This window comes from Ooceraea biroi, chromosome 5 (genome assembly GCF_003672135.1).
Source record: "Ooceraea biroi isolate clonal line C1 chromosome 5, Obir_v5.4, whole genome shotgun sequence".
Classification (NCBI taxonomy): Eukaryota; Metazoa; Arthropoda; class Insecta; order Hymenoptera; family Formicidae; genus Ooceraea; species Ooceraea biroi.
The window spans coordinates 11,196,311-11,215,394 of NC_039510.1; the positions used below are offsets into that span (position 1 = coordinate 11,196,311).

Consider the following 19,084-nt stretch of genomic DNA (forward strand, 5'->3'; position numbering starts at 1 on the left):
TTTAATTAATAAATGCGTAAATTCACTATATTACATCCAATTATAAAGTACAAGTTCCGCAGAAATAAAGTAAAATATTGCTGAACAAATATGCACGGTCTTTTACGCGCAACAAAATCAATCGTGAAAATGCGACTACCTTACTTCTAGCATAGCAACAAGAGCAGCTGAAATTCCAATTTTAACATTTTTTTAGGCTATCTAAAAACGACTAAATTCTTTTAAGTTCAAGATTTCGTTTAGTAACAGTGCGTGCACAAGGTTCAAATATAGCAACTGGCGAGATTAGGCAAGCTCGCAATTACGGCACAATGACGCGTACGCCAATGATCAAACGGATCAAGAGCGTACATGTATAATATGAGCGCCACGCACGACGTGCACGTGCGTGAGCTGACCTCGCTCTGTCCACGCACCTCTCGCATGGCTCTCCGGCGAATCGCGTGCTACAGCACAGCTGAGCTGAAACCTTCATCCGGGAGATGGAGGGGTGACGATGGAGTTAGAGACGTGAGTAAACCTCATGCGTGCTCTGTATGTGATCGCATCACCGGCGCCGCGTGCTGTTCCTGAGAGCAGCTTTCATTTCCACGAGCAGAGACGCAGAAATTGCTCGTGCCTTCTCCTCGTCCCTCCGCGCGCGCCGTTACTCTCGATCATCCTTTCTCCTAAAGAGCGAATTAATCGCACGACGCTCCTCCGCGGCGCGGTTCGCACGCTCGGATTTCCTTCTGTTTGGCGCGCCGCAATCGCGATCGCCAAACAGAACAAAGCACCATCCGGATTTGCCTAGCTTTCGCGCCTCGTCCCCCCGGCTGGAGAATCCCTCTGTCCAATTTATTGTTAGTTCTGCTGACTGGAGCGAGTAAACATTACCCACTTACCCGTTTCCTTTTACGTTACACGCTCGCTCTCACAGTGTTATCTCGTCTCAAGTGTTAATATTTATTATTCGCGAGTCCCGGAGAGAATGCTTCATCCAAGGTTATCATCGTACGATCGCAGAAATTTGTCAGGCATGATGAAACACGCGGGCACGTTGCGTTCGCAGAAATGGATCCTGTTTTGCGTATCGGTCAACGCACCATCTCTGGTGAACCTAAGAAAAAAATAAAAATCTGAAAAATTAATTGAACTTTACATATGTGGAGAAGTTAAGACATGACTAAAGGATCAGAGGCTTTTAATAGGCTTATTCCACGTAATTTGTTCGGGACTTGCTGAAATCCACGTGAGTGACAAGCTTCACTTCCGCGAGTGCATTTCCAAGGGGGGAAATGATCGTTAATAATCGTCGATGACCGTGGTGGTCTCGCTCGAGGGCAAATTGGTTGAAATTGGTACAGCCCTGGGGGAACCGATCTTCGTTTCATTCATTTGCGTCAAATTAAATTCGCGTCACCGTCGCGCTTATCTTGCGACGTAAACGATGATATCGCGATAACTGACTGACACGCATCTTGGAGGATTAACAACAATACGCGCTTTCGTGTGCGCGATCAGGTGCCGTGCTGATCAGTGACATTTGCGAAACGTACGTTGGTGTGAACAACAAGAGTTGAGCGTTCTGACTCACGAGTTTATCGAGACATCGCGACGCGAAAATATCGCGGCGAGTCTGCTGCCTGCTGGAGAAATATAAATTACGTCATCAACATTGCGCATCATTGCACACTGAATTTCTGCGTCTTTTGCGTGTAAATTTCTACGATACGCGTCGCACTTGTTTGCCACGATATTTGACGCGTATGATTTATGATAGCGTTCCACGTGTGAATCGACGAATCGCTCATCGTGCTTTCGGCATGCACTTTGCTACTATCGAGAAGAAAATTATTTCATCCGCCGAGAGCCCACTTTCGACGTCTGTGAAGTATATGATTGCACATTATTACGTGCACGGGTCTCCCCGTATCTCTCATTTAGCATGAGCTCGACATCCTTATCAGCTGCCACGTGCACGTGCAATTACGAAGCGAAGATCGGCCGTTACTGCGTCGGAATTACTCGCGGCGCAGTAAGCCGCGCTTACACGGTCGAATTAAAATTCACTATGTCTAGCTAAGCTTGTCATTGTATTGTAATTATGCGTGAGTCGTTCGCGCCGTCAAGTGCGTCGCGCAAGCATCGCCGCGATCGCGTTGGATTTCGTCGGATCGGCTTAACGGTGTTTCGACAGGGTGGTTCACTTTTACTCTAGATTGTCCTTGACTCGTGTTTAGCAGAAGGAAAAAGACCTTGGCGTATATATTTCTCAGTTTTCTACAGACTCCGTATTGGAAGTTCATCGCTGTAAACCTTACAAAGAAATTGCATCAGATCGAGTTCTAAAAATAAGTTTCCAAAGAAACTACGCTCGATAATCGGTGAAAATCACGGTCCTTTTATGGAAATACAGTAACACAAAGGAGAGCTTGTTTCTCACTCATCGCGTCGCATTCGTTATCTCCGCGAATCGAAAGTATTTCTGCAGCGTAAGCACGCGTGAGTGTGCGCGCGCGCTTCTTGCCTACCACGTTTACGCTCTTTGCCTTCTAACCCGGAGACGCGCCGCTAAATCTGCTCTCGCTTCGCTCGCTTACAACATCGCTCGGCGTCGCCTCCAGCTCAGAGGTGTCGTCGAACTTCGCGCAATTCGTGCAAACGATTACGAGCGATCCCTCGTCGAGAGTCGCGTTATTTTCGGAAGTAACGACGTATTCTCGGACCCGGAGGCATCTCCCTCGGGTCCGCGTTCTGCGTTGTACGTGCGAGGGAGAAAAAGGGAGTGTTCCTCGCCCGAGAGCGTCGAGAGCGGATACGGGAAGCGCAGATATCGATCGCGCGGCCAAGAGTAAACAAAACGTAACGCGTAGCCGTAGCGTCTTACCGCTTCTCGTGGTCGCTCGAAAGCCTCGGCATCGCGACGATACCTTTCATTCATTGTGCGTTCCGGCATACGCTTTGTTGTTAGCGACGCGAATCCGCACACGGCGAGAACAATGACAGCCGCATCATCCCGAGGTCGCGCAGGCGCGGTAGAACGATCGAACAGCTGTAGCAGCGCCGTCAGATCGGGACGCGTCGCGACGCGCATGAAATTGCGTGTTCGAACCTGTCGCAACAGCGCGACTCCCCCTCCCTCTTCCGTTTTGAACGCATCTTTAGCGTTGAATATGCCGGCAAATTTAAATTTTTAATTTTGTTTTTAAGCCATGACCGTGTGCAATGTTGCCTAAATCTGAGAACATTTAAATAAATAAAGATTCAAATACGAAACTGCGATATGAGCTTCGGGCGTATTGAGTTGCACGGATAAAGTGTCTGATTTAGATTATTTGTATCTATATAAGTTCTGATAGAAATTTAATATGTATATTTGATATGATAAATACGGCATATGAAAACAACATTGCTATTTCGATCGTTGTTTGGTGAACTCGGCATTAGCGCACCAAGTTACATTATTATCACAACAGGAGAATGACGCATGCGCTTGTGGCGCTGGTGTGATCAACTTACAGGACCGACGTCTTACACGGGGTTACGTTTCAAATGCGATGCATGAATTTACAATTATCAGACAATTAATTGTGTTTATAATATGACTACACTTGACTGCTTTCCCTCATGAAATTTCACATAAAAGTGATATTTCAATTTATTCTCAATTCTGTATAGAGCGTTTTAGGCAAAATGTTATAATATCTATTTTTTCTGGAAAACTTTAAGATATATTTAAGATTACAGGTATTGTCAAAATAGTTTGTTCATCAATAAAATCCTCTCTCGCCTTTTCTTGTTTACATATAAATTCGATTCGAAATATTTTGCTCCATAATGCACTTAAACATATGAAAAATTTTTCCTAATTACCTGTACCACCATATTATGCTCATAGTTTCGACTTTAGATTTTGATTTTACGATTGTATGAAAAATAAGATATTTACCGTTAATGGTTCAAGAACCAAATTCCAACCTCGAAGTATACGGACTTGCGTTAGCCATTGGCCCGACTGCGTCAAGCGCCACGGGTCGCAGTGGCAGCGACTGGAATCTCTCTCCCCACTACACCCGCTATCGTTCGGACGTTCTGTCCGCCGTGCTCGGCTGCATTCGGCCCGCCGCTCGGCAGTAAACAGCTGGCGGTGCTCTGCGTCGGTGTGAAGCGTCGAACGGGATTTCGTGGAGCTGGTCCGCTCGGCTCCCTTCCCTGTTCCTTTCCCCGTTCACGATCGTCCTGTCCTAGAGAACCCCGACCGATACAAGACGCGTTGACGACCGCTACTCAGACAGTGTACGGTACATCGTCGTCATGAACTGAAGCGGGAGCGACATCCTGGTATCCGCGTCACTCATCTTCGTCTATTCGTCGGTGACGAACTCGAGCGCGCAGCGTCGTCGCTGTAGAAAACCCGCGGGGAAAGCGGAGACTCCTTTGTCCGACGGTGCGTCGGTTCTGCGCATAGAGCGACGGTGCGCCCGCGGCGCAGCATTGTTTGTGTCGTGCAGTGCGGTTGGTTCGGTGCTCTCGTCGCGTTCCTCTCCCTCGTTCGCTCTTTTCCCTCGCGAGTTCTCCGAGAGTACGGAGATACAAAGAGTCGTGGTGCTTCGTCCTGTAAATTCGCACCGAGCCGCGAGGAGAATCCTGGCGATACGACGCCGAGACCGTCTCGAAGCGATGACGGTGTCGCCTGCATCGTGAAGCGTACGAGCGAGAAAGAGACGGCCTGAAGTGAGCGGAGAGTGCGGCGGACGCAGTGGCTGGCGTAACGCGGCGCGCGAGTGCTTTGTTTTGCCGAGCAGCTGATTCGAACGGCTACACCGCGACGCGTCTCGACGGAATCGGCCGTTCGCTCGCGCACACATCGGCGCTCTGTTACGTACGCGCGCCGCCGGAAAATCGTCCATTACCCCGAGGAAAAGTGCGCCACCCTTCGTAACGCTCGCACGAGGAATTCCAAAGCGTCGTCCCGTGTCGGGGGCAGCGTTCAGGACCCGCCAACTGACTCGACGCTAAAACACACACAGCGGGCACGTTGTGTGGCACAGCCGAGCCAACCTATCGTCAAATCGATCGCCGACAGAGTTGTGCTCCGTCAGAGAAATTCCCGTGAGCTTTCGCAACGTGGGACGAAAATCAGTCGGAAAAATCGTTCGCACACGGCACGCGGAAATTGTAAGCAGTGAAATTGTAAGTTTTACGGAGCGCGCTGATTTTCCCCGGAGCTTCGCGGGAAACCGCAAGAAAGCAAGAACCGTGGCGTGAAACGTATAAATCCCTGTGCTCTTGGTGCATTCGGAGCGGCGGCGCTCGCCGGAACGAGCTCGGTGACGTAAACTACGTGCACGTACATGCCGGAGTGCTGCGTGCGGTGCCGTCGCGTTATGACATAAGACACGGAACGCGGCCACGATCGACCGGCGTTCGCCTCGTTCCTGCCCGGAGTTCTCGAGCGAGAGACATTTCGCTGTTTACTCGGAGCGAGTGATCTCTCCGCAGCGACGAGGAAGAACAAAGAAATCGGCACCGGTCGAGGAGGCACGAAGGGAATTCTCCTGACGATTTGACGGCTGACGGACCTGGAGATCGTCCCGGTGCGATCGTTTGCCGACGGATCTGGATGATAGGACGCGACGTGGTGCGACTGTCACGTAGCGGAGCCTCGTCTCGGGACCGACGTCGAGGATTGCGTTGATCGATGCGGCATAGTCTCAGGGGGGCCGTCCTCGCGAACGACCGGGAACGTGGGGTACGGCCCCGATCGAGCTGACTAGGGGAACCGTCGAGGTCTCCCGCTGCTGACACGGGGCCCACGGCGGACGGAGAGGCCCACGGCGGACGTACCTGGTCGTAGCAGCTTTATCCTTTTTGTCTTTGTCGCCACACCAGCGCTCTACCGGTTTCAAGATGTTGTACATATTTCACGTCGACACCGGCACCACCATCACCTTCGACATCAAGCTGGCCCTGCAAAGGTAAGCTACCTGATGCGCTTTCAAGTTGGGTTTCCAGGTATTTTGTGTTTACGTTCGTCTTTTGAGGGTAACAAAGCGTGGACGGAAGGGAAAGTTGCAAGTTGGATAACTGACAATGAGACGCGGATGATCTGCAGCGCACGTGTTGCGCTTTATTGCGCCACGAATTAAAATTGCTGCGTTATTATTTTATTGCTGTGATTACTTTACTTTGCGATGATACGTAATGCGATCAATATTGCATCTTCTTTGCTTATTATTTCTGCATACGGTTTTTATTTGCTAACACCACGCGTGACACTGAGTGTGAACTCGTTCAGATATATACGCGCCCGTTAGATTTCTCCGTCGTTACTTGTGTCGGCTTACGATGATTCAAGAGGACACTGTATTCAAGGTACATTTTTATCTGGAAAAACAAAGTTATTGCTGTTAAATATTTTGATAAACACGCTAATTTGCGCTTCTATTATCTTGGCTTGACACGTGTCGTTGAGAATGTATCAGCAACAATGTTCGAAAAGTACATAAAGTACCTGCTTAAGCACCGGAATTTCTAGTAAAACGTTTACTCGCGTTATGTAAGGAGCTTTGTACAGTAGCTTTGCATCGACGGAATTAGCTTGCACGTCGATACTTAGCAACATATGCGTATTAACAACCGCGCGATACTTAGCGACTCCGCGCATCTACGCGTCTAGCGTAGAATCCAAGGATCCGTGCCGAAGGTTAACAAATTGCAAAAGCGAGGCAATGACAAACGTGGGCGAGACCCAGAGACCGTCGGATCGCCCGGCGAAAACGCTTCGAAAACGCCTCTTGTCGACTCTGAAACTTTCCCAAGGTGGTTCCGGAGTAGCGCACCGCAGACTCGCGCCGAAAATAATATGCAGCGAAATCGGCGCGACGCGGCGCACGTGGGTGCGAGTTGACTCGTGTCGCGCACGAGTTTGACCCGACGGCAAACTCGGCCAAGCTCTTTTAGCGCGCATGATGCAAACGTACGCCGTTCTTTCGATATTAGCGCTGTTGCTCGAACGAGCGCTCGTCTTTAATCCTTTGACTATGAAGACTCACAGGCCAGTATTCATAGTCCGTTCTTGTATTAAGGTCGTCGTAAATATCATCTTAAGATGTCGCTTAGCCAATCAGATGACTGTTTAGTATCTAGAAGATATACTTAGAAGACTATCTCGTTGTAAGAATGAACTATGAATATCGCTCATAGAGCGTCCCGCAAATATCCCGCGATGTTAATTTTAATTATAGATTTTTAGACTGACTCGAGCAAAAGTAGTTGTAATAAATTTGAATGACGCTCGATATTTTCGCAGAGATGCCAAACTTGAAAATTATCACGTAAATTTTCATTAAAATTAAAACATCTCTCGGAGATGATATTTCAGCAAAGAAATATGTAATAAAAACACGACTTGAGTGAATAATCGATTAAACTTGACGTATTTATATTTATACTTGATTTTTAAGACGGTAGGCGTTTATCGCGATCGTTATCGATTAAAGATCGAGACAGTACTTTCGAACGCACAATTTCCACACGTTAATGTGTGACAAACGACGTATTTACGGATAACACTGTCGTATCGGCGCATTAAATGCGTCGGAAACGCATTATACTGCGCCTCGCGCGGCGCAGCAACTTTCCGAGCGCGATTATGCGCTTTTAAGAAATGCACGCGCGGTAGTGTGACGCATGCACTGAAAATATATCATTGGCCCACAGCACGTTAGCTGTTCTATATCTTGTGCCACGCGTGCCGAATCGCGTCGTCGTACCGTCTGCTCGGCCAAGCTTTTAATGCGCAGCGTTCTAAGGGATCGACGGATCACGAGGCTCTCTCTTCGCATTCGAGCGATCTGACGTGACGTCAAGGGATCAATTGAGCAAAAAACTGCCGACGATGACGTTTGAAGATGCATGAGAGAGAGAGATTCTGTAATGACAGTACAATGCAACCTCTGTGATTTGAGTCAAGCAACGCCGTTCTCAATTTGTTCCTCGTCGCGATATCTGGCGCGGACGCGCTTTTTCTCTCGTTCGTCGCGCGCGACGATTTCTCCGCGCGCGCCTAATCTCTATTTCTCTATCGACACGCTCGTTCTCGAGCGCATCGATACTCGTGGATTAAGATAAGCGAGCACGAACCCGGTCATCGTCCCCGATCGTCGCAGCAATTAACGATCTGTGTCAATTCGCGAGGGCGCCCCCGTCCCGATTTGCTTTTATATTCTCCGCGTCTGCCTCAGTAATCATGGCTGCGCGGTTAAGCGTGAATGAGTAAATACACTGCGGCCTAATTGCAGCGTCACGATTAAACGCGCGAGACTAGATGATCTCGTCGCAAGTACACGTCGGCGTCGCCAGCACACCGGCCGCCGAGGGTAACACGCCGGTGTTTCCCTCGGCTAGCTTTACTCTGTTTACGTGGTCGATAAGGATATCTGCGCATTGCGAGTGAAAATCACGCGAGCCAGTGGTTGACAATATTTTATCAGTGTTAGTCGACGTAAACGTGTTTATTTTGTTATTTATCTTTATTTTATTATTTATTACTTTGGCGTATACTCTCCTCGCACAGAAAATTGACGTTAGTGCATTTGCAATTATGTCTACGTCTTCAAACAGACATTTTCATGCATTTTCATCCGCGGCCTTTTGATATTTTGACACATTCTGACATCATACGGCGATAATAAAAACGGCCTTGTAATATTTCCGCTCTTATCTGATATTAATTAATAATTCATTCGCCTTCGTAATCCATGTGCCTCATCCTTTCCTCGGGAGGCGATACGCGGGCGCTGAACTTGGAGCGCAAAGATACGGGAAACCCGCGAAATATAACTGGTACGTAGACACGTAGTCGCGAGCATCGTTGCGTGCGCTCGTGAAACACGAAGCGCGCCGTGACGCGCGTAACCATCGACGACACGCAGTCTCGAGGTGCAGCGCGGCGCACGGCCGAACGTGCCGCAACCTTCTATAGCGTGACCACAAGTGACTGGCGATATTCTCTCGCTTCGCGAAAACGGTTTCTCGCGGCAGCGTGCGCGCTTAAAAGTGTGCGCGCGCCAAGCGCTTTCGAGCGGCGCGGTTTAATCTCCGATCTGTAATTTCAGCATTGAATCGCTCGGTAATGACAGCTCGCAAATATACTGATTCGGTTTCTCGCCGCTCGAGAAAAACTGACGGTGCATCGCGTGAGAAGCGACAGTACGCCGGCAACGGCCGGAATTTTACTTTCGGGACACACTGTACAGCTGAGTCTCCTACAATCCAAGGAAGGCGGAGCGAGATAATTGCCTTCGCGCTCGCGCGCGCGAGCGCGGTACGAGCGAAATCTCGCGCGACGTTTTAACTCGTGTCAGCGGCGCGACTGCGAATCGTCGTTTTCTCGTAATTAATGCGTCGCGCATCTCGCCTTCTCCTCACTATACAGACAAAGAACGCCTTATCCGTTAGTTAACCTTGCACGGGGTGTTAACGATGCCTGGCGTATCGCTCCAATTCCTTTTAAGCGTCATTTATGACCACTATATTTGAACAAGCCGAGACTTTGGGTTTCTTAAAGCATCGTAAAGTAAAAACACAGGTCGATCGTGACTAAGATCGCACGTTGAACGATCACAATGCAAGCAAAAGAAGACTTTAAATTTATTATTTTTTTATTATATTTATAATTATGTATATTGGGGATTGAAGCCACAAAAACGGTTAGTACGATTTAATACGATGTTACAATTTATTACGAGTTTATTATAACTATTATTGCGAAGTAACACAGATACATGGACTTAAAAGTCTGTATGTTGAGTGCGATTACGCAAACATTCATGAGCAACGTAATTGCATCAGCTTTTTTCTCGTCTTTTTTTCTTCATTCACCTGTCAATGTTTTTTACTTCGGTGCACTCGGCCTGCATATAGTTGATAGAGTGGTAGTTGAATTATTCAGATGCAGATTTTCCAGGCTCGTTTACCGTCAATTCTTTAAGTAAGACGGACGATATGATCATCCATTTAAAAAATTAATGACAATTCTCAACCACGTTACGTCGGAATTTACTTAATGTTCCGTGATTTTCCTTATACAAGTGCGATTTATCTTGCGTGCCATTATTACGACAATCGCAATTCTATCATGTTGGAGCACTTGTAATATGAACAATGTATTATATGCACGCGCGTGCGATAGTTTTCTTTTCTCCGTCTTTTTATTGCGGCATATCCAACGATGAAATTTCTCATTATTCGACAATTATGATTACGCTATGAGCTGTTCAGAGAAACCAGCTTACACAGCCTAATCACCTTTGAACTGAACAGTGCCTCCTTATTTGCTAGATATGCTTTTGATTTACTGAAGCAGAAGAAAACTTTCGACACAGAGAGAAACGCGAAATATTATTTTTTAATGTTTAATATTTTTATTCAAACTTATAGCTACAAACCGTATAGAAATCGATAACGTAAACTGTGAACTGTAAATACACTCATTTATATTTACAAGGAATAAAAAGATTCTACAAGTTTTTCGATTTTTAGTTAAATGTTTTCTTCTTTCAACTTCAACTGTACTTGTGGGTCATATATAAAAGAATTTTCTTAAACTTGCAACTGTTTTCTATTCTGAGAATTATCTCATATTAAGTCATTAACTATTAAGTCATTAACTAAGTAATCCGAGTCGCATCTACATGGCGACTCAATGTAACGATGTTTTGAAGAATGTTGTTTGTCTTTTTTTTTAATTTTTGCCTATCCTATTAATAAAGTTAATATACGACAAGATATATTGTGCTGTCATAAATATGTATTTAGTTTGATTCATCATTATTTAGACGATCCAGACTTAGTTAATAACCTAATAAGAGGGGAAGGACCTGCGCAGTAATCTTGGTATGCAACTCGATCTTTAACACTGAAAAATCTCTTCCGAACAAAAGATCTTCGTTCTGTAATCTCGAAGTATAGATGTTATTTATCAATCACTCATGTGTAATTGACTTTTCTGTGCAGTGTCAGCCAGCTGATGGAGGCAATCGAGAGGGAATGTGGCGTGGTGGCAGCGCATCAGGTGCTGCTCATGAGTGGAGGCGAGTGCCTGGAACCGAATGCACGCGTGTGTTCCTACTCGGCTGGAACCGACACGAACCCGATCTATCTGTTCAGCAAGGCTGCCATTGAGAGCACCCTTCCACCCACGCCGAGTATAGATTACGGTTCCGGTGAGTAGCAAACTTCTCTTTCCCTATCTACGACTTTCGTTATGCGAGGCGCAGAGGTAGATGTAAATTTCGTAATGGCACGCGAACGTTGGTTTGTACAAATTTTTAAATTTACGTCGACTGCATGATCGTAACAAAAAGTAATCTACGCCGCTACGAGAGATTTAATGGGATAAGTATCATTATTAATTTAACATTCATGATGCAATGAAAAAGGAATCTAATCAGGTGTTCATAAGATTGTGATGTTAAGAGCTAGTGAATGCATTATCACCTCTATACACATGGCAGTATCTAAAGCAGCGTCTGTCAGCGACGAACCGGTTCTCCTCGTAAGCTCTGCGATAAATTCGAGAACTCACTCGAGATGCTCGATAGCGACGTACGAACGACGTATGGATCTCTCTATGGACGACGTACTGATCTCTCAATTTTCACGTCTTCATTTCGACAGTGCACAGTGTGCAAATGATTACTTTCGACCGCGAAGATTGCCAAAGTCCAACTGGTTGAGCGTCATGCCGGAACTAATGGTGGTTCTTATCGGCGACTCGCAGAAAAAAGAGTCGGAAGTGATATCAACGCCGTAATATCGGTCTCCGTTTACTTGGGATATGTGAAAAGTTATCCAACGATAACTTTTGGCACTTTGATGTATACTGTATCTTCTTGTTTTTGTAAACATCTCATAAATCTTCGCCGTAATGAAAGAAGGAGAGAGAAAGAGAGAAAGATAAAGAAAGAGAAGGATTAAGAGGAGACGGCACGCGATGCTCTTTTTCGAGAGAAATGCGCTTCTACTCCCATCCCGTTATCCTTAATTTCCCGGGGTTCACTTGGGCTCGGTAATACGCGCGTTGTCCTATTTTATACTTTCTTTTATTCACTTCTTTGTTTTGTACCGTTAGATTACCGTGTCCGCGACTTGCTTCATTACTGTGATCGTACTCTCTTTCTCTCTCTCTCTCTCTCTCTCTCTCTCTTTCTCCGATCGCACGTACGTACGGTCGAAGCGCGAGCTATGATTTAGCAGCACACATACTCCTGCGGTGGGTCGCGTTTCTAGACCGCTCGTGATTCGACCGCAAATCACACCCATCGCGAGAGCCAAGGCGCACTATCGGACATGAAGAAACTAGCTACGGGTCATTTGCGGCTGTTCGCAAGAACAGGGATCTAGAATCGGCAGAATCTTTTTGCATAGATCACGCGTCGAGTCGTCCTATTTCGCGTTGTCTCGGAAGTCACGTTTCTCCAATCGCGAACTCCACTTGATTACGCAAAAGATGCTGGATTCATTCCAGTTAATTACACATATCGAGTTAATTATACCGATCATTCTCTTACTATCGTGCATCATTTTCAGTGAGTGAACAGGATAGCGGGAGGAGTGCAGGAAGGACTTGATTATTTACCAGGCTCTCCGTTATGCCATTAATTACCACTAGAATGTAGAACAACGGAGGCGCACTATGCATCCAATAGAACATCTATTTCGCCGTAAAGACTTCGCGACTGTCGGCTGGGTCATAGATACCGTCGCCGCGAGACTTTGGCCTGCGTGGTTAACGAGCCTCGTGATCAACTCGTTCGACCTGATTCTGTTATCCACGGGATAACCATCTGATTCTGCTTCCCGGCAGCGCGTGAGTAATTGCATCTCCGATGTGACATCAGGAACACCGAGTTCCCGTTGCATAAAACGCGAAACTGGGGCGCTTAGGCGGCGTGACGCTTTTCCGCGAGTCATAAAGCTGGTCGACGTTACTTCCTGAAGTCGCGACGTCCAGTTGAGAAAACACCCGAGGCAGTTTTAATTCTGTCGATCGCGCGCACGCGAATTGTCACGGAAGCTCTTCCTGGCGCGATGTAGCTGCGCGTACACTTACCTCTCGCGGCAACCGGAAACGAGGTGACGCGTACGTTGAATTATCGCAGACGTACGTAAAGCCGATCGAATTATTGTACAGCGTGTACGGATGACGGTAGAGCTCGACGCGAATATATATGGTATTTACAAGCTGACTTATGGACCAGCGGATCCGGTATTCGACTTTTATTTATTTACGCAACTACAAGTCCGGATTGTTAACGTTATTAATTTCACTGAACGAACACGCGCGATTAATCATAGTCAGTTTTTATGCCGACTGAAATATGATGTAACGAATATTGGAAGCGTAATTTATTAATGTGTATTTAACTCTGAAAGAAAGAAAGAGAGAGAAAGAAAGAATGAAGACGAAATTAGACTCAGGGTTGTCTATCTTCTGAAAAGATAACGAAAGGGATTGGTCGTTGTTTTAAAACGTTTTAAAACATGGCCATGAACGTATCCGAACTCACAATGCACACTGCGAATAGAACTTTTTATCGGGAATCGAAGACACCAATGTGACGTTGGAATTGTCAGCTGATTAGAGACCTCACGAGAGTGCCTCCGTCATCGATCGCAAAATATGACGAAAGAAGAGCTAACATATCTCTGTACTAGTTAGTAGTCAGTTTTATGTCCGGTTTATACCGTAACGCCATTTTCTCTTTCTGAAAGATGAAATCGAGTCTGGAGTCATGTTAAAATAAAAAAGGCATTTTACGTTATCTGTCTGTATTTTTAATGAGTCGATTATCTCATATAAATATCTCATATAAATCTGTATTTTTTCCTAATCATTGAATTGAATTTGCACCTCCCTCTCACCTCCGATTTCTGGTCAACTGATTCTCGTTCGTGGCACGGGACACAAAATTGCATTTGTTATAAAGAGTAGCTTTGACAACGCGAGATATTTTACGCGGTAAAATACCTACATTTATCTTCAGGTATGGCGGATGTTGTGGTTTTTATTGACCCTAACTAAAGTTTTATCGCAGACTGAACGATATGGTGCTTTGCGTTTTGATGTCAAATTTCCGTGCTGGAAGGAAGTACGTGAACTTGTGGAATCATGTATCGTTGAACGAACAGCCGATAAATGATAAATAATGATGAATGATATTTATGTTAAATTATAATTCAGTAGATTAATGGAAGTCCACAAATACCGCAGTGATATAACGATGTATCCTTGTGTTTATCATTTCGCTTTTGTATTATTGCATGTTCAAACATTGAACATGAACATTGAACATTAAAATTGCTTATTTTCGAAAATACATTTTTAAATATAGCGTTGTAACTATCTGGCCGTGACATGATAATTTCGTCTTTTATTAATAACATCGTACGACATGCAGTCTCTACTTGCGATACGTAATATCACTGCATTACGAAGATTACACCATGAGAAGATTTGTATCCAGGCAACGCAAAAACAGTCAACGCTCGGCGATAACTTTGATTCGAAGTCGACGATCTCTTGCAGTCCGTTCATCTTTCTTTTACTTATTAAAATGATCGCATCCCAAAATACATTCTACAACAGTGCAATGATTGAGACTATCACAGTTCGCAAATGCATAAATTGCAGAAAGTATAATTTGTAAATTCCTCGAGCAATTCCCACGAAAATATCGATTAATCTACCTCATTTCCATTTTTATTCCCCGGGCGGGAGGCAATGATTCGCAACAAATTTAATTTGCAAAGTTTAATTTGATATTAGATTCCGAGAAAGAGAGAGAGAAAGAAAGAGAGCAACTTAACCCGGAAACAAGCGCAGCAGGTCATCGTGATTCGAACTATCATTATTTTCACTCCGTGTATGCCGAGCACGTATAAAGTTGATAGCGTAGCTATACGATAAATTATCACCTAGAACGAATAGATTATTGTTTCTGGTCTCTCACCGTTTTTTAAATAAATAGTAATAAGACGGTTTCGATACATTCTTAACGCAATAATCCTCAACTTGAATCGTGCGTGTGTCGCATAAAATGCAGCACAGCCAATGCCGTGATGGAATCGCGTGCAGGGGTTGCTGCGGTTCGCGGGCGAAATTGTTATTTCGGAGAGTAATATTCGGAAATTGATCGCAGTAGCACACGAAACGTCTGAGAACATTTCCACGTCGGTTTTACTTGATCGAGAGATGGTCGATGGAGATCTGACGGGATCTTGGACAGAACCGCGGGAAACAATAATCGCGCATATGTATGCGCCTGTGCTCTGGTCATGCACACGAATATTTGCTCGCGTGTCGGTACACGGGAATTACCATAATCACGTATACATATTGCAGGGTCCTCCGTGCGACAACATTACCTCGGCGGTGCGAGTGCGCGAGCGCATGAGTGTGCGGTGAATAAATATATTACCGCCTGCATCCCATCGATGACGTCACGACCGCGTACAGGGTGACCTAAAAAACGTTGGAAGTATTTAAAAGCACGTAATACTCGCGGAAGACAATTCTAAATTGCAATTGCAAGCTAGAACCAGGAAGGAAAGTGACAGAAAGCGCGACTTTAATTTTCGCCGGAAGTCCAAATCGGATAGTGGTACTCAACAGTGCGAAAGCGTCCAATTTTTAATTTAAAAAGATACAAAAAATGCGCCGATAATGGATACTGATTAGTATTGACGAGAGGTAATAAATATAATATAGATCAACTAATGCGTGACGCTGTATCTTGCACTTTTGTCGAATTTCATGTTTCTCACATAATTTGCATATCAAAATTGATTTGTTCTCTGTACGTTGATTGGACGTTTTTGCTATTTCTACTGCTACATAATCTCAAGTTATTCGAAGTTCTTTTTAGATCACCCTATATAATTGTTGAGTGGTGAACATATTGCTCACCCATTTGCCCAAAGCGACGAATACCCCGATGAGCAAACACACGCGTAGAATCGATATTGTCAGCTTATCGTATGACTTTAACACCGTTTTCAGTGTAAGTGCATCTACTGTTGAACGATTTCTACTTGTATTCAAACTTGCAATCAATTTAATTTTATATGAATGATGGCGTACCAAGCTAGTTTGTCGTTTTATAATAATGCACAGCTGCATTTCATGAGCATCATCATTAACGGCGGATATACAATAATTGCGCGCGTATGTGCGTACAATGCTAATATTATTCCGCCTAATCCCTGGATAGCCTTCATATCATCGACTTTTAAATCGTATTAATTAGCATTAAGTGTTAGCGAACGGATCTAAATTTCCGAGATGTATATAACTGCAAATAAATATTTAATAATTGCATACGCGTCGCTCCCGTGGCTTCCGCTATAATATTTCGTATTGTTTAATGTGCGGTTCTACGAAATGCAATTTTGCAATGATAGATTGCACTTAGAACTAATGTATCTCCTGTAATTATAAAATTTTACGCAGCGTGATTTTCTACTATTTTGTGAGATCTATGTGCGCACCATTAAAATGACGATTACATAAGACGTGCAAATTAAAAATATCGCAGCAAGCATCATGTTGCACATAATTGAAATGTATGCTAGGTTTTGGAAATAATCACAATTCGAGTGTACGAGTGAGCAGATACGCTTACGACGCGAGCGACTTGCTGTGCTCACTAAATGATAAATGCCTCGCAACAAGTACCTGCTGTTTCTATGTGTAGGAGCGCGTGTCGTAATCACTTCTGGGTACGCATGAGAGTGTGCGTGCATGTTTGCAACACTATATTGCAGCCAGAGTCCTTAGTGGTTCTTATTTCCCGCGTGTTGCGACAGACCGACCAACGCGCTCGGCGAGGCTTTCCGCGTAATGTCGCGGCGAGTCCTTTGATGTCTTTGGATCGTATGGTATAATCATTACGATAATTTGATAAGCACACGCACTTTGCGACCAGCTTGGATAATTGCTTGGCAGAAGCCGAGTTATGATGCGGAGCGTGTGGATGATGATCACGATCAGCTGATCGTTCGTTTCACGGATTGCCTTGAAATCTTAATTTTAATCCCTTATCTCACAGCAACGAATGACACTGTTGCAGATTATAAGTCAAAATTGAAAAACACGAGCGAGACTCGTAATGGCTATGGACACTATTTAGCTGTTGGATCCATGCTGAAGATATGTTTATTTATGTTCTGTAAATTCTATTTATTAGATCATTAACTTATATTACTTAGTTAAGGACCTAATAATAATAGTACTATTTCTTCATTCTATTTTTTATAAGAATATATATTGGATCTGGTCATTGACATAGATAAACAAAATAGCAGATACTTATCCGAATACACAAATTAATGGTCAACTTTGGTTTATATAAGAATGAAAATAGATAAAAAGAAAATAAATAAAAATCGTAAGGCGTTAAGGAGGATTCTTCCGTTGAATGTGAAAATATGCGACTCGAATCGCATGCCACTTTCCTATTTCATCACACGGTACTCCCACGGTCCGACTTTCGTCCATTTCGTATTTAATGCAATCTTGTTAATCAGGAAAAACTTACTACGAAGAAGGATCGTTAACATGTCTTTCCTATCGCGATGGAGCGCGAGCGAAAGTTAAAGATCGGTTCAAGATCGGAGCTTCTGAAGGGATTATAATGAGAATCGGCTTTCTTGCGGCTGACACGCTGACTTGGAGTGGTACACAGTTCGTGGCTCTCTGACGGTTGTTTTATTCTTGGGAACGGCCAGCGAGTGCGAGCGGTGCAACCATGCCATTTTCTGTGTATCGCTCGGCTAGAGCGTAGCCTGCAATTATCGTGTGAACGAGGCCGAGCCTCGCCGATAGCTTTGTTTCGTACCTTAATGGCGACTCTTTAGAGATTCCGTGAAGTGCACGAGAATCGTTCGAATTCACCACGATGAGATGACCCTCGATCAAGAGACGTGATCAAACGAAAACTCGACAAGAAGGAAGACATTCTCGAACGCCTCAATCCTTCGCGACCCATATTGCGGCTCATACTTGGGCTTTTTCCGAAATGGAGAAACAATCACTGGCGGGGGAAAGCGGAACAACATTAATATAAATTTTATTTTTTTGAAAGCTATATCCGTCCCGTGTTTACTCATGTTCGGCTCGATTGCTTCATCATAAAACGCTTGGAGTACCATCGGCATATCTCCTTTAAATATTGAGAGCAGGCACCGCCGAAAAGGGAACGCGATAACATTGGGACGACTTAGGGAGCTGAAATATCGAGGATATCGATATCGGGATGGATGTACCCAACCTTGCACTGATGCTCCGAAAATATATATAATGTCTTTTAGATGTGACGCCAAAGTCGGCTTGTTTCGTCGCGAACCAGCCGCGCCATTTATTTAATGCGTTTTTAACACGATTTCTCCGCACTTTATTCGTGTCGGCATTTGCTCTCTTGCTTCCCGTCACAGGCCATCACGTCTGATTTTTCTTTTTTCGGCACATTTACACTGTGTGCTTCAACACCGCGTGCAATTGCCGTGCGAACGAGGTCGCGACTTAGCTGGCAGCCTTCGATGTTGCAGTCAACGGTGCATCTCCATGTCCTAACTTCACGTGTAATGTAGCGAGCGAGATACTCTCCTGAGGTTCTAAGCACGAGCTGCAAGTGGATGCACTTTATAACGTCCCATCGAGACCGCAAGCACGCGATACATTATTTCACACTTTGACAGCTGCCATTGCTCGGAGCAGTCGCAGATTACAAAAATCAGCAGAATCAAATTCATTCTGTATTTCCCTCGGGGCGTTCTCGTATAAACGTATTAAAAGCTGCCGAGAAGCTGTGTCCAGGCGTAATACAAGTCACCACAAGCCCAGGAACTACTTGAAATTCCATTATATGTAAAGTTTCATGGAGGCGAGCTCTATAAAAAATACGATCGATGAAATGACACGTGCGGTATAGCAGACCTACAAGACTCCTCCAAGTAGTCCATACATCGCTGTTCTTGCCCCTGTCACATTTCTGTCAGATTTCCAAGATCTCTGCTTTCGATTTACCATGACAGTTTC

At 45.0% G+C, this 19,084-nt stretch overlaps 1 protein-coding gene and 1 long non-coding RNA gene across 6 annotated transcripts in view; one reads left to right on the forward strand and one right to left on the reverse strand.

Annotated features, from left to right (window-relative positions):
• Positions 1-4,059, reverse strand: LOC113562002. 3 transcript variants are annotated; one of them, XR_003406555.1, is made up of 2 exons: positions 3,932-4,059; positions 1-1,099 (listed from the first exon to the last, which is right to left on the reverse strand). It is a non-coding gene; the product is annotated as an uncharacterized LOC113562002 (long non-coding RNA). The 3 variants fall into 3 exon arrangements; XR_003406556.1 differs by lacking the exon at positions 3,932-4,059 and adding an exon at positions 2,870-3,925; XR_003406557.1 differs by lacking the exon at positions 3,932-4,059 and adding an exon at positions 1,577-2,852.
• LOC105281150 (RB1-inducible coiled-coil protein 1) overlaps positions 3,959-19,084 on the forward strand; it is a 27,360-nt gene continuing 12,234 nt past the window's right edge. Inside the window, exons 1-2 of one of the 3 annotated variants that reach the window (XM_026969848.1) lie at positions 3,959-5,960; positions 11,002-11,210. In XM_026969848.1, coding sequence (XP_026825649.1) covers positions 5,893-5,960; positions 11,002-11,210 — 277 coding nt within the window. In that variant the 5' untranslated portion in view covers positions 3,959-5,892. The remainder of the gene's footprint in view (positions 5,961-11,001; positions 11,211-19,084) is intronic. The other 2 variants (XM_011342190.2, XM_026969849.1) reach the window with 2 other exon arrangements.